The sequence below is a fragment of the Diabrotica undecimpunctata genome, chromosome 1 (assembly GCF_040954645.1).
Source record: "Diabrotica undecimpunctata isolate CICGRU chromosome 1, icDiaUnde3, whole genome shotgun sequence".
In the NCBI taxonomy this organism is placed as follows: domain Eukaryota; kingdom Metazoa; phylum Arthropoda; class Insecta; order Coleoptera; family Chrysomelidae; genus Diabrotica; species Diabrotica undecimpunctata.
The window spans coordinates 163,318,433-163,334,257 of record NC_092803.1 but is presented as its reverse complement, the minus strand read 5'-3'; the positions used below and the strand labels follow the sequence as shown (position 1 = coordinate 163,334,257).

Below are 15,825 nucleotides of genomic sequence, written 5' to 3'. Positions count from 1 at the left end.
AAATAAGAAACTTGTTTTTTTCTTTCATTTATAAAAACTATATGTGTCTGCTGGGTGGACGTGCATATGTAAGTACGTACCTAACGCAATCAACAATTTACATTAAATTAAGTTAGTGGCTCCTTTTTCGTCTTGACCAGTATATTAATTAAAAAAAAAGCCAAAAGAAATTAGCATATTGTCCTGAATTTTAATATCCTTTTTATCAAAAGACCGCCTAAGATATTACTTTTCTTAAATTTGTCTCGGTCATTTGGAGATCTGCACTAAAATAACAGATGCTTGTACTTATCACATAAATCGTTCTGAAATATTAAAGTATTTACAGATATTATGTACATATATTAAAATGTTCTATTCTTTATAAATTATTTAGCAGCGTTACAATCCTTTTATGTAAGTTGGTATACTTTATGGTCTATTGTTTCTTCCTACTTCTATAAATGGTTTATAAATTATCTACATACCTAAAATTACACAAAATGTTGGAATTTTCTTACACCAGGCAATAAAACATCAAGTCTTGGTACTAGTTTTGAACTATCCAGAGACTAGAAATTATTGAAATTCCGTTTGGTAATACATATCTTTTCATAAATATTTTTTTTGTTGCAGAGATGGCAGCGTCGATGGTTTGTTCTATACGACGATGGAGAATTGAATTATTCTGTGGACGAACACGTAAGTCACTTTAGTTTTATTTTGCGCCGATTTAAGGTTTTGAAATGTAAATCTTTCGCTAACTACTAAAAATACAATGAATGACCATTTCAGATATACTTATATCAATAAAATACTGAATCCGCGTACTTATTGAATTTATCATATTATAGATAGCGTATTTGGTTCAAATATAACAGTAGAACAATACTGACTTTTTAAAACTGATTATGAAAAAATAGCCTTGTTTATTATAAAACTTAAGAGGTTGCTGGTTAAATGATAATAGATAAATAATAATGAAGAAAAAATGCAATATTTTGTTTGTAAATAAATTAGCGAAAAAATAGCAAATACAACTGTGAATAAATTACGAAATTAACTAGCCATACTCATTATTGTTGTCTGTACAAAGAACATAGACTTACCCTTTGAAATATTGAAGTCGTATTCTTAGCCAGTGGAATCTCGTTGGTACCACGTCGGGACGCCCGCCGCCGAGGTGGTCGATAGGACGAGAACCGATCACACTAGGTCCGTTTGGTTCGCTGTCTTGGGCTGAAGTGATTTGAGACTTAAGACGGTCAGAAAAGAACCCTCTAACCGTTACGTGTGGTCTGTATACAAAGAGGGTACACCAATAAATCACTCTATCGTATTGCGATTTTGAGTGGCGATAATTTAAGTTAATTGTCACGGTGATACGAAATCGTACACTTGTTTCTATATTTGTGACCCAAAATACAAAAGAGAAGCCAAATTCTCCGCACTTAAAACGTAATAAATGAGATAGCAAGTTTAACAATATTACGAAATAACAGGAAGCAATATATTTTAACAAAGTCGTTAGAATACAGCATTGAATTAGATCACATTATAGTACACTAAAAGAAAAATATTAATAGTAAAAATATGAAAAAAATAGTACATACTTTCCCAAACAAGCCTCTCATTTTGTATGTTCTTTTAAACCACATTGCCTCTGTGTGCTACTTCTGTTGGTTTATGTGTAATTTTCATCACTTCTATTTTAAGGTCGTGTATTGTAGTTATTTTGACTTTTTTGTATTCTTTGACACACAAATTTTGTGTAGGACAAACTTCATGCCTGTCCTAGGAAACTACACAATAGGAAAAACATGAAGAATGTCCTAAATGAGAGTGTCTGAATAACCTTGGGGTGCTGGATACACATGTGGAAGATCTTGCCTGTAATTTAAAAATATCTCAAACACAAACGATTCGAAAAGCTATCCAAAGTTACAAAAACTTTATTAAAGAGAGAGAAGTACAAATAACCTGAACAAAATCAGTACAAATAACATAAAACAGTCCTAGAGTCCTAGAACTAAAATACTACTTACTTACTATAATGCAAATGCAGATCCTGATGGTTTAAATTAACCGAATGATTGCCTGTGTAAGTAATCCCCACTTGTTGGTCAACAGCTACGGGTGGAAGAACCGACACGTGGTAGGGCACTTCATTGCCCTGGAGCTGAGAAAGTAACTCCACTTGAGATGTGGAAAGCCATGAGATGACTACCACATTAAAGATACACATGGATATCCTTAGTAAAAATCATCATGGACCCACTAGTCGATAATTTACTTAATGATCATGGAGCTCGGAATCCAAGATCTGGCAGGGGAGGACAATCAGATTTAGACGACAGGGCCTCTCAGGTCGTCATCAAGGGAAATCCTTGTCAAATAAATCAGAATAACTCTATAGCCTTGAAAATTGGAACATGGGACGTAAGAAGTTTATAACAATCTGGCAAACTGGATAACACTGTGTCGGAAATGTGCAGAATGAAGATTAACATACTGGGGCTTAGCGATATACAATGGCCTGAGTTAGGAAAATGTAACACCAGTAATGGAACAATGTATTATTCCGGTAACAACAACTCCAATCAGAGGCAGGGAGTTGGCATTATAGTTGATAAGAATTTTTAAAAAGCTGTTTGTAAATTTGTTCCTATTCTGATCGAGTATTGATGCTGTCACCATCCACCAAGGATGAAGACACCATAGAGAACTCTATGAACAAATTGGCAATATTCTAACGCTGATTAAAATACATGATATAAATATTATATTGGGAGATTTAAACGCTAAAGTGGGCCAAGGGGAAGTGGAGAATTGTGTGGGGCGATATGGACTCGGGGAAAGAAATGAACGTGGAGATCGGCTGGTTGATTTATGTATTAATGAGGAGCTCATAATGGCAAATACCTTGTTCAAACTTACGTAGAATATACACATGGAGGTCACCAGCTGACAATAACAACAACATAGGCAGAAATCAAATAGATTATATTATCGTTAACAGAAGATATAGGAATTCTACAATATCATCGAAAACTTATCCAGGAGCGGACATATTTTCCGATCACAATCCGGTTGTTTTGTCGATAAGAGTGAAACTAAAGAATGTAAAGCACCCTAACTTCAATTAAATCATGGATACAAGGCGGCTCAAACAAGACAACACATATGCGGAAACGAAATTTAAAATAACCGAAAACATAAGGGAAAGTCAAAGAAGATAATGCAGAAACTCTAACTGTTGACCAAAAATGGGGAAAAATTCAACATGCCCTTATGTCAGTTGGAAAAGAAACAGTCAAACCACTTGGGGAAAAAACAGAACCTTGGATGGCAGTAGAAATTCTTAAACTTATGGAAGAACGAAGAAAACATAAAGCAAAAGACCTGAATAAATACAAATAAATTCAGAAAAATATCAGAGAGAAAATTCGAGAAGCAAAAGAGAGGTGACTGATCGACAGATATAAGGAAATAGAAGATCTGGATATAAAGTATGATAGCTTTAATTTACACAAAAAAATAAAAGAAATGACAGGTTCTAGAAAACGCTCAAGAACGAATATCCTTAAAAATGATAAAGGAGATATTATTACTGATATGAACGAAAGATTGTGTCACTGGACCAATTACATCCAAAAGCTATTTAATGATGAAAGAGAAGAACTATCATTAGAAACCACTAAAGATACTGGAGCACCAGTATTACGGGAAGAAGTCATCTGTGCCATCAAAAATACAAAAGAGGGCAAAGCTACCTGACCAGATGATGTGCCCATCGAATTCTTAAAACTCATTGATGAACATGTTATTCATGTAATGGTTGAAGCTCAAAATGTCTAACCACAAGTTGGACGTGATCTTGTAGTACGTGTCCACTTTGGAGATGAGTGGTAGAAGAGTAGGCTTCTCGGCGGTAACCTGTCCAACGTGTGAGGTCGGGACAGCGTTCGCGGCAAAACACAAATCTAGACTTAGCGGTAAACCATCTAAGGAAGGCACTGGTTGCCCTAGAAGAATGGGGTATCGAATGGAAAATAGCCATAAACCTAGAGAAAACAAAAGCGGTAAAGATCTTAAAAAAGAAACAATAATCCAGAAGAACAGCTAACAGGTCAACACAGCTACATCGAATGGAACAGAGAATCTATATTCTAGGAGTCACAAGGGACCAAGAAGAGGACTGACTTACAGGTAGAAGTAAATTGAGAATGAGAACCAAACTCAAGATTGATTAACAGCATCATACTAACAATAATCACATATGCACCTCTCGCATGGGGACACATAAGAAATAGCAACAAAAAGAGGATACAAGCAGTTCACAACAACACCCTCAGAGAAGCGGTAAACGTTCCAGATACGTTGCAGAACGATTTCTGTTCAGAGAACTAAAATAGATAAGGCTAATAGACACAATGGAAGAAGAAGCCAGAATAAAATTTGCTGAGTGAGAAAACCACCCAAACCAGATTCTTACGAGATATTAAGGTATGATGTGTTTCATCGATTTAAGCACAAAAGAACAAAACAGCAAATATTGGCCAATATATAACAAAGTCTAGATAATCTTAGCTCTAAGATAACCTAGGTTTTATGGCACTGGCAATTTTTTACTATTTGATATTTTTATGTTTCAGACAGCCCTGAAAAACCACAAAAAACATTTTAGAAGATGTTGCATCAAAAGAAATCTAGAACGATTGTTAAAAGTATATAAGGACGTTTCCTCTTCAACTAGAATAGTAGGACGATTTGATGCTCAAATTAAACGCGGTCGCAGAAATCTTGCACACGATCCTTGCTGAGGACATCCAAAATACATCTATGCCAGAAATCGTAGGAAAATTACAGAATATGTTTTAAGAATATCAACGATTAACCGAGAGAGATTTAGTAGAAGCGATAGGGATCTCGTAGTGTGGACAACATTGTTACGTTTTTCTATTGGTTAAGTGAAGCAAACGTGGTTTAACTAACTTTATTTTCACTCCAAAAAGTCACAATTACAAAATCATAAATTGTAATTATATTAATAAATATCGTCTATAATTCACACGGATATCGCTTACAAGAACAATTCGCTAATACTGATAATCTAATGCCGACTCGGCAGGATTATATAAACAGATCGTCTGTTCTAGAAATAGCCAACAGAGGGACGGAGACTGTATTTCGCGCGTCGATAACGTCAATGGAAACAGTGCGTGAAACATTCGGATGAAAAGAGTATTCTCGGCTTCGCCAATGCACAGGACTGCAATTAGGGGTTTGTAACACAACGATATTTTGGCTAAAGGTTTTGATTTCAGAAAGCTGTGTATATAATAGGTGCCTAATTCGCTAACAATGGAATATAAATTTATTAGAGTAAAAAGCATTTTATTCATTGTTTCATTACTATTGATGTGACTTAGGTCTACTATCATGATCTTAGTCAAGACAACAGAGTAAGGAGTGGAACCTGATATTTCGGAAACGACGGAAGCTCCAGAAATATGACGAAGTTACAGAATTAGTTTTCTGAGATGAATTTTGTTCGTTGATAAACTGCTAAACTATTAAATTCATATTATTATTTTAATCATTTGGAGCAGTTGGATGTAAAAATTCATTCAAGACCTGGCTTCTATAACCAATAAATCATTTTCACAACACGACTTCTTGCTCAGTTAAAAAACTTTCTAGAAAATCTTTCCACATCTATTATATTTGGTAGATTTAGTTGGGTTTGGTAGATTAAAAATTGGAGGAAATACCACAGATCTGAGGCTTGAAAACGCAGTCATAAAAGGCTGCAACCAGTATAAATATCTAGGAAGCATCATATCAGCAGATGGCAGAGTTAAGATAGATGTACAAAACCGAATAACCCAAGGGAAAAAATGCATCCGAATACTGAATTCATTACTGTGGTCTAATAAAATAAAGATGCATACCAAACTTCGCGTATACAGAGCAATTGTAGAACCAATTACCACATATGGTGCCGAATGTTGGACGATGACAAAGAATGAACGAGATAAAGTAGACGTTGTGGAAATGGATTATCTTAGAAGGTCATGTCGAGTATCGAGAATGGAAAGAATCAGGAATGAGGAAATACGAAACCGTACAGGAATTAGAGATACTCTTTCAGATAGAATACAAGGAAGGCAATTACAATGGTATGGTCACGTGATGAGAATGGAGGAGGACCGGTGGCCAAAGAAAGCCTTAATGTATGTTCCGCCAGAAAGAAGGAAAAGGGGAAGACCACCAAATTCCTGGAGAAGAGAAATTACAAAAACAATGCAATCTAGAGGCTTAGAAGAGGGAGATTGGAGAGATAGGAAAAGATGGAGGCTGAAATGCGGGAAGCGGCAATCGCCGTAGGACCCCCGTTTTATGATGATGATGATGAGATTTAGTTGCTTATTTATTTAGCTGTTCTCAAAACTAAAAAATTTAAACGTGCGAATCGATTTTCATAGAAATATGGGGTAATGGTGTTCAATCCCGTATTTTGATTGTCATTTTAAGAAATGTAGAAATAAATTGGAAGATTACTGACACATGGAAATCCAAGAAGATAGTAAAAAATGTATTTAAAATCATAAAATCGTGTTTTTTCTGTCGAACGACAAGATTAATAAACAACCTACTACTTCCTGTACTCAAATACATTCTGAAACAATGTCATGTTTGTCTCTAATACTTCTTACACTTAAAAACGATTGATAAGTGAGGTTACCAGCACGTATAATCCATATTTAATATGAATACTATTCAGACGTTAAGACGACAATACAATTGAGAATATTTAGTTGACCTTGTATGGTATATATTTACTAACATACACCTAATATGCTAATTGTATTAATGCGCCCATGCAACAAGTACGAACGTAGGTAGAAATACTTCGAGTTGGGATGGTTTTTTGATGGACAACGATGGTCTTTTCGTTGATAAAAAGCAAATATAGCGTTTTTACAATATTGAAGAATCAGTGTTAAAATTAAGATTAACATTGATATAAAATTTATTGTATTAATGATAAATATTAATTATATGTACATCAGAACAAGTAGAATTAGTAGGATGTATGGAAGAATAATCACAAGTTTACAACCAATTTGCGACTCGAATGCAAAATGCTGTTTTTTGTCAATTTTTCCTCTCTGGGGAAATAATTTTTAAAACAGTCATTTGTATTATATATCGGAGCGTGATGTTATCAAATCAACGTGTTTTCTAAAAATTGTTCATAATTTTGGCAAACCTGTAGTTCTAAATTTCTGTGGCATAAAACATATTTCTTTGTTTCTCCCAGTCCAGAAAGTCCAGAAACATATATGGTCAGTTTACGCCTAAATCGCAGAAAAGAACAATTAATAAGATAACAATAGTAGCTTACCTGTGCAGTATATCTAAGTAATTGGTTAAATGGCAATCGCTTTTTCTATGCCGTTTGCAGTTTTGATGATTTGGCGCCAACCAACAAATCATTTTAACGATTCTTACCTCTGCATAACAAAAGTGTGTGTGTGTGTGTGTGTGTGTGTGTGTGTGTGTGTGTGTGTGTGTGTGTGTGTGTGTGTGTGTGTGTGTGTGTGTGTGTGTGTTTTCAAGAAAGAACAAGCATAAAATGGAATATCCAGATATTCCCTCAGTAATAAAACTGGATTCTTATTTTCCCGAAAGCGGCGAAAAAACACCTTATTTCACCCAACAATTAAATTATTTATTTCAAGATCTTCACTTGTTCAAAGAACGTACTGAACTCGTAGGTTCTAGATTACAAAAATGGAATTTATTTGCCAGTGGAACCAAAGTTACAATATTTAGGAACCGTAACCAGGAGCTATCCTCGTTTTTTACTATGCAGGGTAAAATGTGTGTTTGTGTTAATCCAAATAGTGTTATAGAAAAGTTAGGATTTGCACATATCCCAGAAGAGTGGCGTTTGTTTACAGATTCCTCTAAATCAAATTTAAAAGTAGTTCTGCTCCATAATGGCAACAAAAGACCATCTATTCCTCTTGCACATGCAGTTGACATGAAAGAAACACAGCAAATTATGTCGCTTATCCTAAATGCAATAAGCTATTATTCATATGTGTGGCAAATATGTGGTAACCTAAAATAAAAATCATCGGATTATTACTAGGTCTTCATGGAAGATTTACATTTTGCTGTTTTCTTTGTCTTTGAGACAGTAGAGCAACGCAGAGCCATTACCAAGTTAAAGAATGGTTTCAAAGAGATTAATATATTTCAGGTCAAGCTAACATAAAGAATATACCTCTTGTTGATCACAAAAACGTTCTGTTACCTCCGTTACATATTAAACTGGGATTGATTAAAAATGCATGAGGAGAAGGAGAAAGGTTCCGCCGGGATATTCTCACAATGGAGCAACGCTACAAGGGAAGATGGGATTCAGCAATGATGGGAGATTACTGTTGGTTCCTCAGTGTACAAAAAAATTGGTGTACAAAAGATTTACCATAGTATATAAGAATTTTTATAATAAAAAACAATATTTGATGCATTCTATAACTTAAAATATATATGGTGGAAAATTTTAGAGTTTGAATTCGCAATGAGGACGCTGTAAAGTCCCCGGTACAGCCATCTTAACATCGGTTGCAACTCTTTTTATTTGTTGACTAGTGAATTAAAGATAAAATAATGCAAAACTTATTAAGAAAAGATCAATGTGATTTTAGATCTGGCAAGTCGAGTACATATTGTTACGATAAATTCTGACCCTAAACTGTAAATATTATGACTAATTCGTTTTTATTGTAGTTATTTGAGAGTGCGACCCCAGACTGGTTTTTTTGGTCCCGCTTGGAAGTTTCGAGTCGTGGGAATGACTCATCGTAGGCCTTTCGCCAAAACAGCAGTCTATTCAATGGGTTTCGAGAAACAGCTGTTTTCATTCTCGAATAACAGGATTTTATATTTATAGAGGAATTTTGTTATGAAGAGGGTCAGTTAATTTTGAAGACGCGCTCGCGATTTTAATTGTTACGTTCGTCCAGATAAATTATGTATTATTAGTTAAATAAATTAATATAAATTATGGTGCTTTTTAATAAATTAAAGTAGGAACAATATAATAAATTAGTAAAGACATTATAAATTAAATAAAGACATAACAGTTAAATAAATTCACTACAGTATATCACGTTAGGGCTTAAGCGACATATTGGCAAAAATTAGCAAAGAATAACACATTTAGTTTTTATAGATTAAAAAATATTTAACTTAACAACAATACACTGTACGAACTCTTGCACTATACGTATAACGGGCCATAAAAAAACGTAAATAGAGTAAGTCTTGTATCCTTCTTTTAAATGGTGATTTACTCCCACACAAGAAATTGATAATGTAAATAAATACTTCATAACCTAACTTGGATATACTATTAACTGATTTCATTATAACACAATTTTAAAGAAATTACATTTGTCTAAAATAAGTTTAAGACCTTTTGGGTATTTTTGTAACATATATTATAGGAGAGGTATTTGTCAGTCATGTAATAAAATTAATTAACAATTTTTAACTATTTTAAGTATTTAACTATTTTTAAAAACTCTGGAGCATAGGGAAATACAAGTACAAGAACAAATACAACTAAAACAAGAAACTAACTACTCTAGAATTAAGAAGTACTTACTATCGTATAGAATGAATTCACTATAATTTATAATATATTGAATTTTAAACGCAACAAAATGCTTAGCTGTGGTTCAACCATATTTTGGGTAGGTATATACCCTATATATACTACGTTTGGTTTGGTTTATGGAATGAATTTTGAAAGTATCACTTACATTCAGTAAGCCTTATATTACACTTACATTTTAATAATGTACTATTGGATTTCTCAAATTACACAAAATTTTTTAGGTGTTCTTTTCTGCTCAAAAATGGTCAGATCACGTAAACATGTTTAGGAAGTCACCCAATAGGTCATACTATGCATTGTCTCGTATAATAAATATCATGCCCATCTCTGCGCTATTAAATGTGTACTGGATCGTAGTTTATAATAAACTTTGTTACAACATTGTTTTGTGGGGGAATTCAATCAATAACGATATAATATTTGTAACACAAAAACGAATAATACGCAACATGTTTTCAATTAGACCTTTTGAAAGCTGTAGGCCCATATTTGTTGAGAATAACATTTTAAGTTTGACAATATTCATATAGAAAGAAATTATAGTTTTCAAATATAGTAATTATTCGACGAGAGGGCGACTTGTTGAGTGTACCTGGACATAAATCGAAGAAATAGATCGAATACATAAATCGAAGAAGTATATGAGCATTACATTGTTTAACATTTTACCAAAAAAATAAAGAATAATTAATAAATATTCCTTTAAGAATTCCATGAAGAGTGTCTTGTTGGCCAATTGTTATTATACTGTGGAAGAGTTTGTTTCGGACAGAACTATAACCTAGATGTAATATTTATATATTTTTAAATGATTTTATTTTTTTTTTGTGTGAAAAATGAATTAGTTGTCCTATACATTGTATGTCCCTCTAAGAGGAAAATTCACCCATCCCAGATACCTACGACATCAAAGGGATTGAGCTCTGGTGACTTGGTACATCGCAAAAATTTTCTTACGCATCTGGATGTTGAGAGTAGTATTGTTTTCTACATTTACCCAGCTGTTTTATGTTCTCTGAGAGGTTTTTCGGAATGACTTCAATAGTAAAGAGAATAATAGGTATCGTCTGGGTACTTTCCATTTTCCATTATCTCCTTTTTTGTATTTCCAGATCTCTGTACTTGGCTATTATATTATTATACTTATTCACGTCGAAAAACTTTGTATCACGGATATCTTAGCGTAATCCCATGTTGTGCAAGATTTTTCTTATGCTATCGTAATAGACAATGTAGATATTCTGGCATAAAAAATTTGGGTTCATATACCAAACAACTGGTACTTCCCTAACAACAGTATTATAATAATAAATCGGCAAATAAATCCTTTATCAAAATCCTCCACCAAAAACAGTAGATTCTGCATCTTCAATAGATTTCATTTCCTTTGCAAATTTTTGGTATCTATTTAAACTTACGCCTTTTATAAGTTTTTTTACTTCTGATGTGATTAAATAATACTTTCCAGTTCCATTTTGATTTGAACGCAATCTTCAATTGTATTTAATATTAAACAACATTGATATTGAATTCATTCACAGTATTATATCGATAAAGTATTATAAAGTAAGATAAATATCTCGCTAGTATGGCAGTTATTGCGAAAGTTCCAGTTGCGAAAACATACTTTGCAATTGGTAACTGTCCATCTCGCCTTAATTCGATGAGAGCTAGAAAATGATGACCGCAAATTGTTTTCTGTAAAACTATTTGCCTCTATGTGGTAATACGATGGTTTGGTAAATCAGGCACGTATCGACGTATATATTTAGTTGCAGTAAAATGGAAAGTGAATATGTAAGTATGCAATACATATATCCATTCGCGTGAGTAATACCACAAAACATGTTGAATTATTAAAAATATCCACTATCTACTCTTATATTATGAGGGAAATTTTTTTGACCAAACACTACATATTTACTATAAATATGTTTTTACATTTTTACAGATAAGTAACACTAATAATTTTTTTTATACATTAGGTGTAACCTATTTTTCAGTACGGGTATTTCATTATATCTACTATAAAAATAGTATGAGATAAGTTACAAACTTATATGGGTTTTCTAACACTAGACTCTGGCCCAGGATATGATTGAAAAACTCCACCACATTGTAACTGTGACCTTAAGAGCGTAGGCGCAAAATTTTGGGCCAATGCTTTTTAAATGCATTAATTTTTTTCGAATCCTAAAAAAACTAATAAGTATTTTTGAAAAATTTAAACGCAGAATGAAAGAATACATTATTACTGAGGGCCGAAAGTCCCTGAAAACTTAAATAATGTTTATTTTAATAACTTACAGGGGTGAAAAAAAAAAGAGAAAATTTAGTGTGATTTTAATTTCAAATATCTCATTCAAAAAAACTTTTTGTTTATTCTAAGGGACTTTCGGCCCTCGGTAATAATGTAATCTTTCATTCTGCATTTAAATTTTTCAAAAATATTTGTTAGTTTTCTGAGGATTCGAAAAAAATGATTGCATTTAAAAAGCATTGGCCCGAAATTTTGCGCCTACGCTCTTAAGTGTGATATTAAGAGCGTAGGCGCAAAATTTCGGGTCAATGCTTTTTAAATGCATTTATTTTTTTCGAATCCTGAGAAAACTAATAAAAATATTTGAAAATTTTAAACGCAGAATGGAAGATTGCATTATTACCGACTGCCGAAAGTCCCTTAGGATAAAAAAAAAGTTTTTTTGAATGAGATATTTAAAATTAAAAATCACACTAAATTGTCTCTTATTTTTCACCCCTGTAACTTATTAAAATAAATAATATAGAAGTTTTCAGGGACTTTCGGCCCTCAGTAATAATGTAATATTTCATTCTGCGTTTAAATTTTTCAAAAATACTTATTAGTTTTCTCAGGATTCGAAAAAAAAACGAATGCATTTAAAAAGCATTGGCCCGAAATTTTGCGCCTACGCTCTTAAGATACCGGAAACACTTGTAAGGGCTGAGTCATTGTTGATCACATCAGACCACCAGTTATAGGAAGCAGTTTCAGGAAAGATAACATTAAATACTTGACATTCAATAGTAATAAGCAATGTGAGAAGCAATTAAATTTTGTTTGTCAACAATATTGTAAAAAGGAGTAGAAACAATAAGTGAGGGAAGATGACATGAAAGAGACATAAAGAACAATAAACCAACTTAACACCTACAATCTACTAGTGATATAGTGACAATAATGACGATAGTAAAATCCGAAAATTAAATTGGACACACATGTAACGATGTACACTCATATGATAATATATAATCATATGATGGCATATACTTGTGGGAGAAGAAGAGGTATTGCAGTTTTGCAACTTTTTGCCCACCCAATCAACACATTGCTTAAGAATTAAGCAGCTTTGTCTATAATAATCATCCCCACCCATATTCCCAAGATGCAATCGCTTCGAAGAGAAGCTACCCGTCTTCCCTTTGTTCCTTTCTGCCCAAAAAAGCAACTTGCGAGCGTTGGTAACTCCCGCTAACAGTTCCACCTGATAATGTATAGTTATATTCACTATCTACCTACAATATTATACATATTTGTTGACATACACGTACATTTATCAGTGTAAAATCGTTAAATTATCATTCAATTAATTGTAAGTTGCAATTGTTCGTGCTGATCTGTATTTTATATTGTGTCGCGTGTTGAACATTTTAACCGTTTGAGAACATTTTACGTTTGTTTAAACATTGTTGACTTTATCGTGTATTTGTATATTCATCACTGACTTCTATTTTGATATATGCTTTTGTTAATAACTGTATGTATTTCACAAAAACTTATAATAAAGTAAAAACTTCCTTTGTAAATGGTATAAAATTTTTAATAAACTTTTAAAATTATCAAAAATGGATTTATAAAATTTCAGAACGTTTTAGATCCAGGAATTTGTTTTCCTTGTGGATTTTGTTTTAGATCCTATTAGATCATCATCAATGAAAAACGTCTATAAAGTAATAGGAACTAGCCACATAATGAGATCAGATGACCCTTAAATTACATAATTAAAGTAACAAACATTATTATTATTAAGAAACTAGGTCGGTGATAACGGATTACATTTTTTAAGGGAACAATTTTTACTTCCTTTTGCCAACAGTTGGTTGTTGCCACTCAAGGCGTAAGTCCCTTTTTCCAGAGATGGAACTAATCTTATCTCGCCCCATACAGATGAAGTGATAAATTGCTAAATCTACTCATGGCGATCTCTGACTTATTACTATACTATAGTTAAAATCATGCTTTTATGTATAATGATATACACATAATTAACCTATGCTTAAATAAAAATAATCCAGTTTTTCTGCTCAGAAGTCTTTTATATACATGGATTTGCTTGAAATTCTTACAGTAGGTAGAAAATAGCTCAAAGATCAAAATCTACTTTATGCCAATATGTGCTTTTCCTCTGGGGGTGGTTACCACCCCAACTCGGGGGCGGAAAGAGGTAAAAACACCAATGGTAGTCGCTAGAATAGTGAATTTTAAGACAATTGTTCTTCAGAGTTGTTTCAAAAACTCAATATTTTTGGAGTTAATTGTGACTGAAAGTTCACAAATTGCATATCAAAAAAGCATGTTTTTAAACTGTTTTTCGCGAATAACTTTAAAAATTTAGATTTTATCTCGGAAACTGTTTGGATAAAATGCAGCTTATAAAACAAAGAGATTTATTTTTTATTATTACTATCAACTAAGGTATCGCTGTTCGAAAATATACTTTTATTCATCGAATACAAAAATCCAAACATATGATGTTGAATAACCGGAAAACGGTAAGTTTTTTATGGAAAACTTATTGAAACTTTTTAAAGATCTTGAAAAGTCTTTAATATATCCACTTCTTCTTTATGTGCCGTCTTCTACCGAAGGTTGGCGACCATCAAACGATAGGTTTCTCTGTTTTGTGCCGCATGTATTATGTTCGCAGTTTCTGGTATTTGAAACCATTCTCTCAAGTCTCTCAGCCAGGATTTAGAGTATAAGAATAATAATAACTTTTCGAATAAACTTTTTCCTCCCCCGAGTTGGGCTGGTAACCACCCACAGAGAAAAAACACTTACTACTCTAGGGTAGATTTTGATAATTGAGCTATTTTTTTACTTCTGTCAAAATTTCAAGCAAATCTATGCATTTAAAAAAATCAAGGGATTTCTACTATTTTTACCGTCATATCCTGGACTAAAGGGTAATAAGACCCATAATGGTGGAACAAAACAGCAGTCTGAGACAGTTCGACTGCTACGTATCATGGGAGTTATGGGAACTGTCTCAACAGATGCGCTGTAAGTTCTACTGAACTTTTACCCTTGGCACGTATGTGTGCATTAAGAAGAAAAGTCTACAATACACAGAATGTTACAGGATCAGTCTTCTATAAGCGTAATGCAAAGGACACACCAAGCAAGGCTGTATCAGGAAATCTAAACTGGAAAACCTGCCCACCAGTATTGGCAAGGTTGGTAACAAAACTGAAATAGGTGCAATAAATGGAATTTATGGAGAAGGGCAGAAAGTGTTGAGTTTTGTAAATCAATCTAGTAGAACTGCAGATAGAGACTACAATTGTGAATGAGTGTAAGTTTCATGGTAGGTGTTTTTTAAAAGTACATCGGTATCGAGGTACCGAAAGATATAAACTCCGATATCAATGTTATTTTACAACACAATTGTAATCTACTCGGACAGTTAAGCATCCCTAAAGTCACGCAGTTCGGTACAGGTTGACATAAAGCTTGTGCGTGAATGTTTGAAAGTTCTTACTTGGGTTGGAAGTCTAAACAGATTGACACTAGTCTAGGTACCGGGACATATAGACTTAAGGGGGTCGAGAAGGCGCATGACCTACACAAATTCGCCCGAAACCCTTCTTCGGAATTATGAACACTGAAAAAGATAGCCAAAGTAACATGGCATGTCTACAGAATAAGTATCTTGAAGGGCGGAGAAATTCACCAGGGACATATTGGCAAACGTTAGTAAACAAGAAGAAAACTGCTTATCAGAAATGGATGTCAACGAGAAAGGAGGAAGATTACAAGGTATATAAAAAATTAAATAGAGATGTAAAAAGAGAAGTAGTGAAAAGTAAAACTAAGATGTGGGATCGAAGATGTGCAAAGGTGGATA

At 33.3% G+C, this 15,825-nt stretch overlaps 1 protein-coding gene across 1 annotated transcript in view; it reads left to right on the top strand.

The window, feature by feature from the left end:
• Window positions 1-15,825, top strand: part of osp (myosin phosphatase Rho interacting protein outspread) — a 554,907-nt gene that overhangs the window by 265,837 nt on the left and 273,245 nt on the right. The window contains exon 3 of the mRNA XM_072520381.1: window positions 616-681. Within this exon, the coding sequence (XP_072376482.1) occupies window positions 616-681 (66 nt within the window). The remainder of the gene's footprint in view (window positions 1-615; window positions 682-15,825) is intronic.